This window comes from Quercus robur, chromosome 1 (genome assembly GCF_932294415.1).
Source record: "Quercus robur chromosome 1, dhQueRobu3.1, whole genome shotgun sequence".
In the NCBI taxonomy this organism is placed as follows: domain Eukaryota; kingdom Viridiplantae; phylum Streptophyta; class Magnoliopsida; order Fagales; family Fagaceae; genus Quercus; species Quercus robur.
In genome coordinates, this window is record NC_065534.1 from 21,452,517 (window position 1) to 21,465,940 (window position 13,424).

Below are 13,424 nucleotides of genomic sequence, written 5' to 3' on the forward strand. Positions count from 1 at the left end.
TAAAAAAATGGTGAATTTAAAAGTTTAATCATTTTTTTGGGTGGTAATAAAGGAATAACATAAAACATCAGAAGAAATTAGTACGAGTTACATAACAATACAATTTAAGAGCCCCAAGCTTAGTTCCCAAAAAAAAAAAAAAAAAAAAAAAAAAAGCCCCAAGTAGATAATGCGGGTGGGGTAACAAAAACTTTTTTTTTTTTCTTTTAATATTCCAATTGTTAGGGAGGGATTTGAACCCTGTTTCTGTTGAAAATAATTTTTTTTTTTTTTTTTTGTAAAAGTTTCTGTTGAAAATAATTGAAAGTGCAAAAATTGAGCTACTAAAAACTACAAATTTTATCAGTTGATAAAAAGTAAATTTAATTAGTTAATTTTAATTATAATATTTTAACAACAAGTGTTTGTGTAATATTTTGTGCATATTATAATAAATGAGTTTCTCACAAACAGGGAGTATGGAGTCTTGCTTGGAAGTAGGTAGAGTATTACTATAGTCACGTCCAAGTAGGGAAGTCATTCTGATTGCCCCCTCTACCCTTTCTTTTTTTTTTTTTTTTTTTTTTTTTTTTTTTTTTACCAAAAAAAAAAAAAAAATTGTGCATATTCAAGTGAGGTCTCTGAACTGAAGTGAGAGCTTGCTGAGTTTTCAAAAGAATAAAAGGATGAATGGCTTAACCAATTTCTGAGTCGCATCAGTTAACAAAAGTATCTATTGGGAGATCTTTATAATACAAGCTTTGAACGAAATGCAGTGACAGTGCCTATATGTTCTATAAAATAAAAATAAAAATAAAAAATTGCGTCATAACTGCCTGTATGGTTTGGGCGGCAAGTAAACCAGAAAATGAATAGGCTTTTCGGGTTTTCACTCATTTATACGCTGTTATCTTTCTGGTCCATACAAAGGGAAGGTGGTGTTGGACTCAAAAGAAAGAAAGTTCGACCCCAAAAAACAGAACCAGAGGTGAGAAGGTTGAAAGAAAAGCAGCAGAGTTTGAATGCAAAAATGGTACAGAACACAGTTCCACCAAAAGGGTTGGTCCTTGTTCTTCTGGTTGTTGTCTTGATGGGGCTCATCATCAACGTAGCAAATGGGAAATCCCCAGACACACATAATGTGATGGCACTGTACGTGTTAGGGGACTCTTCTGTTGACTGTGGAGACAATACTTTGTTGTACCCTCTCATTCACCATAATTTCTCTTTGTATCCATGCGATGGCTCAGACTCAAGCCTTCTTCCTTATCTTCTTGGTACTAGTCTCTCATCTTGAGTTTACTATATACCATGCACTTCTTAAGCCTTGCTTACTTTATTGCTAACTATCTTGGAATTACATGTGTTATGTATTCTTGAGGATTTGAGTACGTTTGGATGTTTCTATTGGAATTAGTCTTTTTCAAGCACAGAGATAATTTGCAATGCCTTCTTCAAGATTACCTTTTCTTTTCTTTTCTCAATCCGCAAGATTTTCTACTATCATATATTCTTTCAATTCATTGTTAAGAATCATGTGAAAAATCTGTCCAATTGGTAGGGAACGAGAACTGTTACATTTCAGAGATTGTGTATCAAGTATGTAAGCAACCGCACTACTACATTTTCTTGAACAATAAAAATTTGGATTTTTAATAAATATTAGGATAGAGTAACAATTTGCTGAGTTGTACAGCTTCTTCTTCTTCTTTTTTTTTTTTTTTTTTTTTTAAAGTATTCGATAAATACTGTGCCTGTGAGTGTGTGCGTGAGCGGATAGGCTAGCAAGTAAAGGTTTCTAATTTGCCAATGTAGACACATGGGAATTTTGGGAGATGCAGGACAAGTATTTAGAAATGTTGTATTTCTGATCAACAAATTTTTGGCATTTGGATTTGCAAATTTAGCTCTTAAAGGTAATAATTTACATATGGTTGCTGTAGCTGAGAAGATGAGCTTGCCAAACATCTTACCTTTCTACAGCCAAAATGGATCGATTGCAGAGCTCCAACATGGTCTTAACTTTGGGTCTGCAGAAGCAACAATCTTGGAGCCCCGGAGCCAGAGCCACCAGTCTCTCAACCAACAACTACGCCAAGTTTTTGAGATCATACAGCTGTTGCAGCTGCAACTTGGCCAGAACAGTGCTGACCATTTTATCAAATCCTCTATGGTGTACCTCTCCTTTAGCAAAGATGACTACATTGATCTCTTCCTTGGAAATTCCTCTGGTGTAATGCTCAATTATAATAGCCAAGAGTTTGCCCACATTTTGGTCAACCAGATGATACATGTTATGAGGATTCTCTACAATGCAAATTTCAGGAAGATAATATGCACGGGAATTCTGCCTTTGGGGTGTACACCACGTACAGTGTGGAAGTGGTATAATACCTCTAATGTTGAAAAAGATGGCCGAGGATGCGTGAAGGAAATCAATGATATAGTTTTGGAGTACAATACTATGCTGAATGAGCACATTGTGAAGCTTAATTCCAAGTTGCCCGATGCACAGATAGTCTTCTGTGATGTGTATCAAGGAATTATGGAGATCATTACCAAACCAGCAAACTATGGTATGAACCTAAAAGTATTTACTATTTTCTACCTTACACTATTCCTCTAATGTCTTGAGATATGATCTGATTACGACACCTTAAAAAGTAGGACTTTATGGTCTTATATTAAAGTAAAAACAGATAATATTGGTTTACTTTCTAACTAACTAATATCTGCTATAGCCATGGAAATCATCAGACCCCCATGCTTCAAATAGCATCTCTAATGAGTCCTTTAAGTTTCATAACATTTTATAAATCAATTTGTTCCAATCTGATGTATTGTGAATTCAATGTCTTCAATAATTGCTATTTAAACCACCACTAGGTATATATTTGGATACAGCTTTTTATTGATTACTTATTTGCTGAAAGTAGGTTAAAATATAGTTGTATCTAGAAAAAGTGAGATTTTAAAAAGTTATACATAAGAAAATAAGTTGAAAAGCTAAAAGTGAAAAATGATCCCAAACACTAAAAGATGTCTTTGTAAGGACAGAATGTTCCAGCATTATTATTTTGTCATCAGGATTAATTAAGATTATATCCAATAAGGTAATCCCTCTGAAATTTTGACTTCTAAGTTGACAAAAGTTGCATTTAATCTGTTAGACATTGGTTCAGAAACTCTAGAACAGGTTAGTTTGTTATTGGCGTTAGGTCCTTTGTTTCGTTGTTCTCCTATATTGCAAATTTCCGAATTCTGAATATAAATCTTTGCCGTGGAACCTTTCTTTGGTTTGAAGGATGGGATTAAGCGCTTGATGGATCCGTTAGAAGAGTTAAATTGACAGTGCAATTTTGCATCATATCTGAAATTTCAGAAGGAATCAAATTTTAAGTTTTCAATTAAGATTTTTAATGCTAAGTTAGCCACTCAGTTAATAATCACTCCACATGTCCCGCACCATATTAGAATTGTATAAATCATTTGCAGGCTATTTCCAACAGTTCAAAAAATTATGTTGTCTCTAGTTATGACTATATCTTATGCAGAACATCATCATGTGAAATCAACTAGTCCAATATCATTAGTTACTTAATAATTTAATATGATGTGCATTTCTGTCACAAATATAGGATTCGAGGAAGTGAGGAACGCCTGCTGTGGGGCTGGCACGTATGGCGCGATTATTGGCTGCCTCTCCCAAGAAATGGCCTGTGACCAAGCTTCAAGTTTTGTCTGGTGGGACTTATACAACCCTACACCAGCGGTTAACTCCTTGCTTGCGGATTCTGCCTGGTCTGGCCGACCCTTCTCTGGAATGTGCCATCCTATAACCATTCAGGAATTAATCAACACTTGAGTGATGCATCTGACCTGATGACCATGCAGCTACCATGTGGTATTCTTTTGATTTTCCCTTCTTTGGTTTGTTTAGGCTGGCCTTTTGTTAGTAGAAGTTAGTAATGCTGTTGATTTTAAATGCAAGTTTATGTAAATGCTAAATAGCAAGTTACAGTAAAAAAGAGCAAATTTTCCAAGATTTCTTGAAGGCTATTTCATAAGTGCGAGTACAATGATGGTATACAATTACTTCATATTTTAACCTTCCTTTGCTTTGAATTTCATCTATGATGTAATTGTGACTTTCTCAAACATCAAAATGACAAACTGTTCAAAGTCTTCCAACTCTGTGTTGTCTGTAGAGGCTACTGAATAATTCTCCCAATCCAGACTTCTGTATTATTCCTTACATGAATACATCCATTAGTACTGAAAATGTGCCTTAACAGAAACAAGCAAATGTATTGGTTGGAATTCAATAACCATGAAGATTTCAGAAGCAAACTGATCAAAGAGTCTTAAATTTTTTTGTCAAATGTATAATTAGAACATAAAGTGACTGAGAATGAGCTATGACTCAGATAGTACTTCAGTCATCTGAGTTAAAAGTTAAAACCCACAGTGCGGGTGTAATTTTTTAACTGCAGGACACGGTATTTGACAACAAGACTTTTTTCCTTTTTGCCGTGGTGTGTGCACCAATGGGTCCTACCAACATCTTCAAGCACATGTTTAAGCTGAAAGCCTGCTGTAATTCATCAATTTTGTACAAAGAAAAGTTGTAGGACTACTAACTTTTTTACAATTTTTTATTATAATTCTAACGTGACAAAATAGTTATTTATCACTTATGCGTAAAAATATCATTTTTACATTTTAATGGTCATATTCTATCCTCAGAGTTATAGCAAAAAAGTTACATAATTATTTGTGGTATTATATTTTTTCTTGTTATAATTCATTAATTTGCAGTTGAGCCCACCCTCACCAAACAATTCACAAGAGTTAAAAAGTACATTTAAAAACAGTAAAAACACACACTTAACTGATAGTCCAATGCTATCATTTTTTATTTTTCCCGTTGGCACACTGACCAACCAGAACCAGTCCATGATACAAAATGTACAATTAGTGGGTTATTACGGATAAAGATTAAGTGCAATTATTAAAAGCAATTTTATCATGCAAGTACACCATTTTTTTCACAATTTTTTTTTTTATATTTTTAACTTTTAACTTTAATTTTTTACATCTTTTTAACTTTAACTTTCAACCTCCACCTTTCAACGCTATTGCATCAGGTCAATCCCCGTTGATGACACCGTTTGTCTTTGTTCTCGGAATTCAAGGCCCTTTTGATTAAAATAATAATTTTTAAAAATTAAAAACTAAAAAAAGTAGCTAGCATGCATATAGATTTGAAAACAACAGTAAAATATTCAAACACATGCATCATCAGCACCTTTACAGAAGCCAATGCACTGAGGCCAACGCACAAGTTAAAGAGAATCAAACAGTGTATATTTGCTTTCTTCAGTTTTTTTCTACACTGAGATTCATTTCCAAACCCAGCAAGCACCAAAAATGGCTACAGCTTTTTCTACACTCGCTGTGTTCATCCCAACCAAAACCAAAACCAAAACCACCATCACCAGACCCCACTCCCACTCCCACTCTCACTCTCACTCGCACCCACTCACTATCAAGGCCTCATCAAACTCCACCAACCCACCCCTACCTGGACGGAAGCTCCGCGCCGCCGTGATAGGCGGAGGACCAGCTGGGTCCTCCGCCGCCGAGGCCTTAGCTTCCGGAGGCATAGAAACGTTTCTTTTCGAACGTAACCCGCCAACAACCGCGAAACCCTGCGGCGGCGCCATCCCGCTATGCATGCTCGAAGAATTCGACATCCCATCTCACCTCATCGACCGCCACGTCACCCGCATGCGCATCTTCTCGCCGTCGAACCTCTCCGTCGACTTCGGCAAAACTCTCAGACCCAACGAGTTCATCGCCATGGTCCGCCGCGAAGCACTCGATTCCTTCCTCCGATCGCGCGCCGAGTCGTTCGGCGCCAAGCTCGTCTCCGGCCTCGTCACCAACCTCGAAGTCCCCGAATCCTCCACTTCCCCTTACGTTGTTCACTACACCTCCGACAACTCTCGACACTCTCTCCCCGTCGACGTCGTCGTCGGCGCTGACGGAGCCAACAGCCGTGTCGCTCGCTCAATCCACGCCGGCACGTACGCGTGCGCCATCGCTTTCCAAGAGCGAATCAAGCTCCCCGACCACAAAATGGAGTACTACAACGACCTCGCCGAGATGTATGTCGGGAACGACGTGTCGCCCGATTTTTACGCGTGGGTTTTTCCGAAGCGTGACCACGTGGCAGTCGGCACGGGCACCGTGTGCGCCAAGCAAAACATAAAGCTGTACCAAAAGGGTATCAGAGACAGAGTCAAGCACAAGATCAGCGGCGGGAAAGTGATCAAAGTTGAAGCTCACCCAATACCCGAACACCCGCGTCCGATACGGATACGTGGGCGTGTCGCGCTTGTTGGGGACGCGGCTGGATACGTGACCAAATGTTCGGGCGAAGGTATCTATTTTGCGGCTAAGTCGGGAAGAATGTGTGGCGAAGCGATTGTGAAAGCTTCGGAAGGAGGAGATAGAATGGTCAATGAGGATGATTTGAAGAGAGAGTATCTGAGAGTGTGGGATAGTAAGTATATTACTACGTTCAGGTTTTTGGACCTTTTGCAGAGAGTGTTTTATGGTAGCAATGCGGCTAGAGAGGCTTTGGTGGAGCTGTGTGATGATGAGTATGTGCAGCGCATGACATTTGAGAGTTATTTGTATAAGAAGTTAGCTGATGGTGATAGATTGCAGGATGTGAAAATGGTGTGGAATACTATTGGGAGTTTGATCAAGTGTAACATGGTAGGAAGCAAGTAGTTCTAACTTGTAGTTTCTATATATTTTCTAAATAACTGGATTCATGTTACTCCTATCTTTTTAGGGGAGTTTGATTCTATTTGTTGTTGAGTTATGAATTTGTAAATGGCTGTAGCTGTCTAGCAAGAAGAACTTTCTTCATCTTCTTTCTTTCTTTTTTTGCCTACCTTTTCATTTGTGCAGTGGTGGTTTGGCTAGGATTGCAATTTTCAATATTGGTTAGAGAATTTTCTTGAAAGTCATCGTGTAAATAGGATAGCAATCATAGCAAATCACTTTCACAGGAAGAAATTTGTTAATCTTAGTGCACAATATTTAAAATGAAACATTACTATCACGTTTGTTTTTATGACTTCTGTGTTCTCCTAAAGATTACAGATTAGTCTTTTACTTCTTGCAGATTTTATAGACTATGATTGAATATGAGTTTAAAGCCTGTTGGGCTTGTATTCTAACATCAATAATATTTATTGAAACTAATAGAGTGATATATCGATGGTAGAAAAGTAAATGAGACTAATCGTGGGAAAAATCATGAGCGGCTGAAAAATAAAAAATTGAATCATGTGCCCATGAATCTGTTGCCATTGAAAAGGCAAAAAACGTCATGGCCAGAGTGCTGAACTGTTTCTTCGAAAACCAACAGTTACAACCTTGCAATGCAAAGATTATAGGTGTTGGGATTTTTGATGTCAAAGAATTTCTGTTTGAATTCAATGCGGTTGATCTCGGATTCTCGGGAAACAAATTTACTTGGGCCAAGGGCAATTGGGGCAGCCCTCCTATCAAAAGAAGGCTAGGATTCTCGGGAAGCCAAGGGCAATTGGGGCAGCGCTCCTATCAAAAGAAGGCTAGATAGAGGTGTCGCGAGCATTTCATGGAGGTTGGCCTACCCCAATGCCGCCATATCTCACCTCGGAGCTATCAAATCAGATCACTCTCCAATCCTTTTGGACACTAACCCAAAAGATAGCTTCGCACACAGGCCTTTCAGGTTTGAAGCAGCGTGGCTTAGAGATGAAAGTTGCCACTCCCCGTTATTGAGAATGTGTGGAACATACAAGCATCAAGGTCTGAGTTCATCAAGCTTTAAAAAAGGCAAGCCTCCACTAGAGATGCTCTACGCACATGGAACGAGCAAGTCTTCAGTCGATGTCAAGATAGAATTAACTCGCTACTTTCAAAGATAAAACATATACAGGAAAAGCCACCATCTCAAGACAATGAGTCAACAGAAAAGTCCTTGCAAGCTGAGCTTTCCAAAATGGCTACTCAAAAGCGAGGTAATTTGGTGCCAAAAATCCAGAGAATTATGGCTCAAACTTGGAGACAAAAACTCCAAATTCTTCCACTTGTCAACAATTATCCGCAAAAGAGGCAACCACGTCAACACAATCAGAAAGGACGATGGTTCCCGAATCCATGACTCAAGCCAAATCTGTGAGCTATTTCGAAACAACTTCATGGATTTGTTCAAGGAAGAAGATATTTGCTTCCTAGAACATTTAGAGCACCTTGTCCTGCCCTCCATCACTGAAGAAGAAAACGACAGCTTGCTCTCTATCCCACCCCCAGAAGAGATCAAAGCCACTCTATTCCAAATGCAGGATCAAAAGGCCCCTAGTCCAGATGGCTTCCCTGCATTATTCTATAAATAGCTCTGGCTGACGGTGGGCGATGATGTCATCAAAGCCGTTACTTCTTTCTTCCAAAGAGGCATCATGCCTAGAGAGGTAAACTGTTCTTTGATCATTCTAATCCCCAAGGTCTCTAACCCAACCTCTGTCAATCATTTCAAGTCTATTAGCTTGTGTAACGTTGTTTACAAAATTATCTTGAAGCTGCTGGTAGCTAAGCTCTGCCCTCTCCTCGATAGGATCATTTCTCCCACTCAGTCAGCTTTCATTCCCAACAGATGGATTGTTGAGAATCAAATTATTGTCCAATAGATCATTCACAGCTTCAAAACATGCAAAACAAATCCTAGTCTCATGGCAATCAAACTTGACCTCCAAAAGCATACGATAGAGTCAACTGGAAGTTCATCCAAGCTATTCTCCTACATCTTGGTTTTAATGAAACTTTCACTAGCTGGATTGTTGCCTACATATCCTCTGTTTCGTTCAAGGTCCTTGTAAATGGCGGCAAGATAGTGAGTTTCAAACCCAACAAAGGCCTAAGGCAAGGAGACTCGCTTTCCTCCTATCTTTTCATCTTAGGGCAATAAATCTTATCTAGACTGTTGAATCATGAATTGAGGTTGAAAAATATCAGCGGCATCAAAACTAGTATTGTTGGACCCACTATTACACATGTCATGTATGCAGATGACATTGTGCTCTTCTCCAAAGCCTCCAGAAAAGATGCCGCTTCACTTGTTAGGATTGTGGAAAAGTATTGCACTTGGTCTGGTCAAGCCATCAATAGGAACAAGTCTGGTGTCTTTTTTTCCAAGCACACCCAAAATCATACCCGCGGGATCATCAAAAGTATCCTCCAAGTTAAAAGCCTCAAGAAAGATGCCATTTATCTCGATGCCCCCGTGTTCCTTTCAAAAGCTCCATCCAAAGACTTGCTTTCCTCATTGACAAGCTTGAAGCCAAACTCATGGGTTGGAGAAGCAAATGTCCATCCTGGGCAGGTAGGAAGACGCTCATCAATACAGTGGCTCAATCCATTCCAAACTACACCATGTCTACCTTTAGCATCCCCAACTCGGTTTGTGACAAGCTAGACTCTCTTACTAGAAGGTTTTGGTGGAAACCAAAGCAGCAATGTGGCAGATATATGGCATGGAAAGCCTGGGAAAAACTGTGTAGCCTGACCACAGCTAGAGGTCTTAGGTTCAAAAAAGCCAAAAACTTTAATGATGCGCTTTTAGCCAAATTGGCTTGGATGGTGGTGTCCAACAGGGAGAGTTTATGTATGTAGGTCCTTAGATCGAAGTTCAAGGTAAAAAATGATTGGCTCCGGGTTGAAACTCCTAGTCGTGCTTCCCCAATTTGAAGGGCTATTGAAAAAGACAAAATTATCATCACTAAGGGAGCATGCTTTCTCACCGGTAATGGAGAATCTATAGATGTATGGCTTGATCCTTGGGTTCCTTGGCTTCCAGGTTTTATCCCCTCCCTAAGGTATGGCTCGGTTCCCCCCTCGCCTCTCAAGGTGTCTAAGTTGATCAACCCTGATCTGCGTTGTTAGAAAGCTTCTCTGGTTCACAACCTTTTCGCTCCTACGCATGCTCAAGCCATTCTATCTATCCCCATTCCCATCAGACCTAGATCCGACAAGCTCATTTGGGTTCCAAATTCAAAAGGCCTTTTCTCTGTTAAAGCTGCCTATAAGAGATTACCACCCATTCCAATCCCCAATCTCCACCCAATGTGAATTGGAATTTGCTGTGGAATTTTAAAGCTCCCGAGAGGATCAAAATGTTCCCTTGGAAAGTCAGGACCAATGCTCTTCCTACCAGAGAGAACCTCTTGAATCGTTTGAAAGTGGATGATCCAACATGCTTGCTTTGTAACCAAGAGTCCGAGTCAATTTGCCACCTATTCCTCAAGTGTTCTGTTGTAAGAGCATTATGGTTTTCAACCTGTTGGGGGTTTAAAGCAGAAGAGTATCCTTTAAGGTCACACTCTGACATTGTCCAACTGATTCTCAACCCACCACCATCTCTTTGTCCAACTTATAATCAATGGTTTATCTCCCTTAACATGGCGTTTGCCCTTGATGAAATTTGGCAAACTCGTAATGCTGTTTTACATCTTAAGGCCCCGTTGACATTCAGGCTTCTAGGCAGTGCATCCTATCCAGGCTCCACGAATGCTCACTCTTCCTCTCATAACCTAAACCCCCTACTCGCGAAACTCCCATCCTCAGGTGGTCCCCCCCCCCCCCCCCAAGGCTATGTCAAAATCAACATTGATGCAGCAATCTCTGATTCAAGATCAGACTTAGCAGTCATTGCCAGGGATGATCATGGTGCGGTTCTTAAAGTGTGGGCTAGAATCACCTTCGTACATCCTCCTCTCCAAGTCGAAGCCTTGGCCTTGTTGTGGGCTGTTTAGCTTGCTAAGAGAGAAAGATGGAGCCACGTTTTTGTTGAAGTTGACTCAAAAATCTGCATCGACGCCATCCTTTTAAGTGGTAAGGATCAAGCTGGGTCTATCTCCCACATTGTCTCTGATGTTCATGATCTAGCCTCGACCTTACTGTCATGTTCGTTCTGCTGGGTTCGTAGAAGTTGCAACCTAGCTGCTCATGTTGCAGCCAAGTTCGCCTTAGATTCTTGTATTTCTTGTTTTTTTATTTCGGGCAACCTTCCCCCTTCGATTTATGATGTTTGTAAGGAGGACGCTTTCAATGTTTGTCCCTTTTCTTAGTAAATGAATTGCAGTTTATCAAAAATAAAAATAAAAGTTTATTGTAAAGGATGCAAAGCTAATCCACATTCCCTGCAGATAAATGATTGAATAGAAGCTTTGCAAGTTACTCACTAACCTTGACAAAGCTCGAGAGGCAAAATTGTATGATGGTTGCTAATGCCTAATGGTTGAGGCCACCACTAGGGCCAAAACTTTAAATTAATGCGACTAATAATTGTTTTAGCAATCCTTATTTAGTAGTCATTTGAAAGGACTACGAAGGAAGATGAATGAAAGCTTGGACTCAGGCTATGCTTGTCGTATATAAGTCACAATGTAAGAGTTTCAGTCAGAAAACAAAATGATCAAAATGGCATACCAAGTGGGCAAAACGACACCTAAATAAGCCTCCTTGAGCGAGACTTAAGTGGAGGAGTGAGATACATGCAATATATAGATGGGTACAAGCGAGTTTAAGCAAGGTCTTGCTCGATAATTGCTATAGCAAATTAGTAAATCTTGCTTAATCAAGATAGTTGAAAAGGAGGTTTCTCAAAAAAAAAAAGATAAAAAAAAATAAAAAGATAGTTGAAAAGGCAAATTTTGCAAAAAAAAGCAATGGAAAAGAGATTGTTGCAATTATTAACAACTCGTAACAACCAAGCCAATATTTTAGAAACTAAAACTAGTATCACCAAAAGTGACAATAGAAGTGACAATAAATAATGTCTAACGACCAGTAATTAAATGGCCGTCCATCGTATGAACAACCGTAAGCGCATTTAAGTCAAACATAAACTCCATCATTTAAGCGAGTAACCAACAACGGTTACAACATTGTGGGCGTCAAAAACTATCCTCCCCATGGAGATAGACAGTATCACCACGGGTGATGTTTAAATGACAGTCACAATTTATTTATCTAAAAAGGTAGGGAAAACACTCCATAATGGGAAACTCAAACAATTGATTTAGTGAACACTGCTTGTATTTCAAATGAAACTAGCACATTACAATAGGAAAAACTCTTTTTCCCGTGGTGTTTCACTATAACAGATTATAAATTTTCTGTATATTTTTCTCTCTCTCTCTCTTTGTCTCTCTTCTCTTTTTTTCCTCCTTTTTCTATTTGCTTGTCTCCCCTTTTATATAGGCACATTTCCTGCCTTTATCCCTCTAGCTGTCCTGTCTTCAGCTAGATTCTTAGGAATATTTTCCACTGTTCAGGTTATCTCATATGCATTCAATGCTGCAGAGGGTTAGATGGAAGCCCCCTCATTAATGCGGAGGTAAAGATCTTTGCCATTCTTATGTGTTCTAGAAGGTTTCTCGTGGTTTAAGGTGTCAGTTGTAGGTACGTTGTGGATTATCCGCATACACTTCCTAGGATTAGACTTTGCTCCGTGTATTTTATTACTAACTTCACGGGAACGATCTGTAAGGATTCCATTTGCCTCATTGATGCTCGAGCTAGCCTTATTCCACTTCATAGGGTCCTCTAAGTTATTAGGCCTTACCTTAAGTGTATGGGTCTGGTCCTTTCCATTCCATAAGGTCCAACAGATATTTGGGCCTTGAGGTCTGGGTGAGGACTTTTCCACTCCCCACAAACATCATTGCAGCCGTCCTTTATGAGCCGTTACAAATGCCTTTATGAGTTTATTAGTGGCCATTACTTAACCATTAATCTTCCAGTACAAGCCATGAGAAACCAACAGATTCTGGATTTACTAATGGAGTAAGTATATAAATCCATGAAGATCAAGTAAGTAACATAAGAAAACTAAGTTACAATATATTATTAGAGATTTCCTTAAGGAGATTAATTGATTTAAGTATCGAATGGTCCTTGGCAAGCACCAACCCAATGTCTTCTATCACATCTTATTTTCTCTTAGCAGGAAGTCCTGATCGTCCGTCATGGTAGACGAAGAACATACTGACAGGACCATTTTGTGTTTTTATTAATGTTCATATATATTTTTTTAGAGTAATGATTGTTTTGATGCTTATAGAGCATATACTGTTTTTCCACAACATTAGACAAATTCGAATGATTCTCCAAAATTGTTATTTGTAAAATCAAAACCTAGTCGTATCTTGTAGATGATTTTCTTGGAACCCTATAGCAAACTTAATCAAGTGGGGTAATGTCATCTGAAGAAAGTGATTAATTTGTGTCTCCAAACCTACTTCAAATTTTCAACCAAAAAAAAAAAAGTTCCCATTATTTTTCCTTAAAGCTCCACAAAGTTTAAGATGATATTGAGAGATGTA

At 39.0% G+C, this 13,424-nt stretch overlaps 2 protein-coding genes across 2 annotated transcripts; both read left to right on the forward strand.

Moving 5' to 3' along the window:
- The first annotated feature begins 840 nt into the window (after positions 1-840).
- LOC126713780 (GDSL esterase/lipase At1g71250-like) lies at positions 841-4,042 on the forward strand. Its single transcript, XM_050413647.1, has 3 exons — positions 841-1,256; positions 1,923-2,555; positions 3,618-4,042. The coding sequence occupies exons 1-3, from the start codon at positions 848-850 to the stop codon at positions 3,842-3,844; spliced, it is 1,269 nt and encodes a 422-aa protein (XP_050269604.1). The 5' UTR covers positions 841-847; the 3' UTR covers positions 3,845-4,042.
- A 1,229-nt stretch (positions 4,043-5,271) lies between these two features.
- Positions 5,272-6,921, forward strand: LOC126725313 (geranylgeranyl diphosphate reductase, chloroplastic-like). Its single transcript, XM_050429927.1, has one exon. It carries the CDS (start codon positions 5,410-5,412, stop codon positions 6,778-6,780), a length of 1,371 nt encoding a protein of 456 aa, XP_050285884.1. The 5' UTR covers positions 5,272-5,409; the 3' UTR covers positions 6,781-6,921.
- The last annotated feature ends 6,503 nt before the right edge of the window (positions 6,922-13,424 follow it).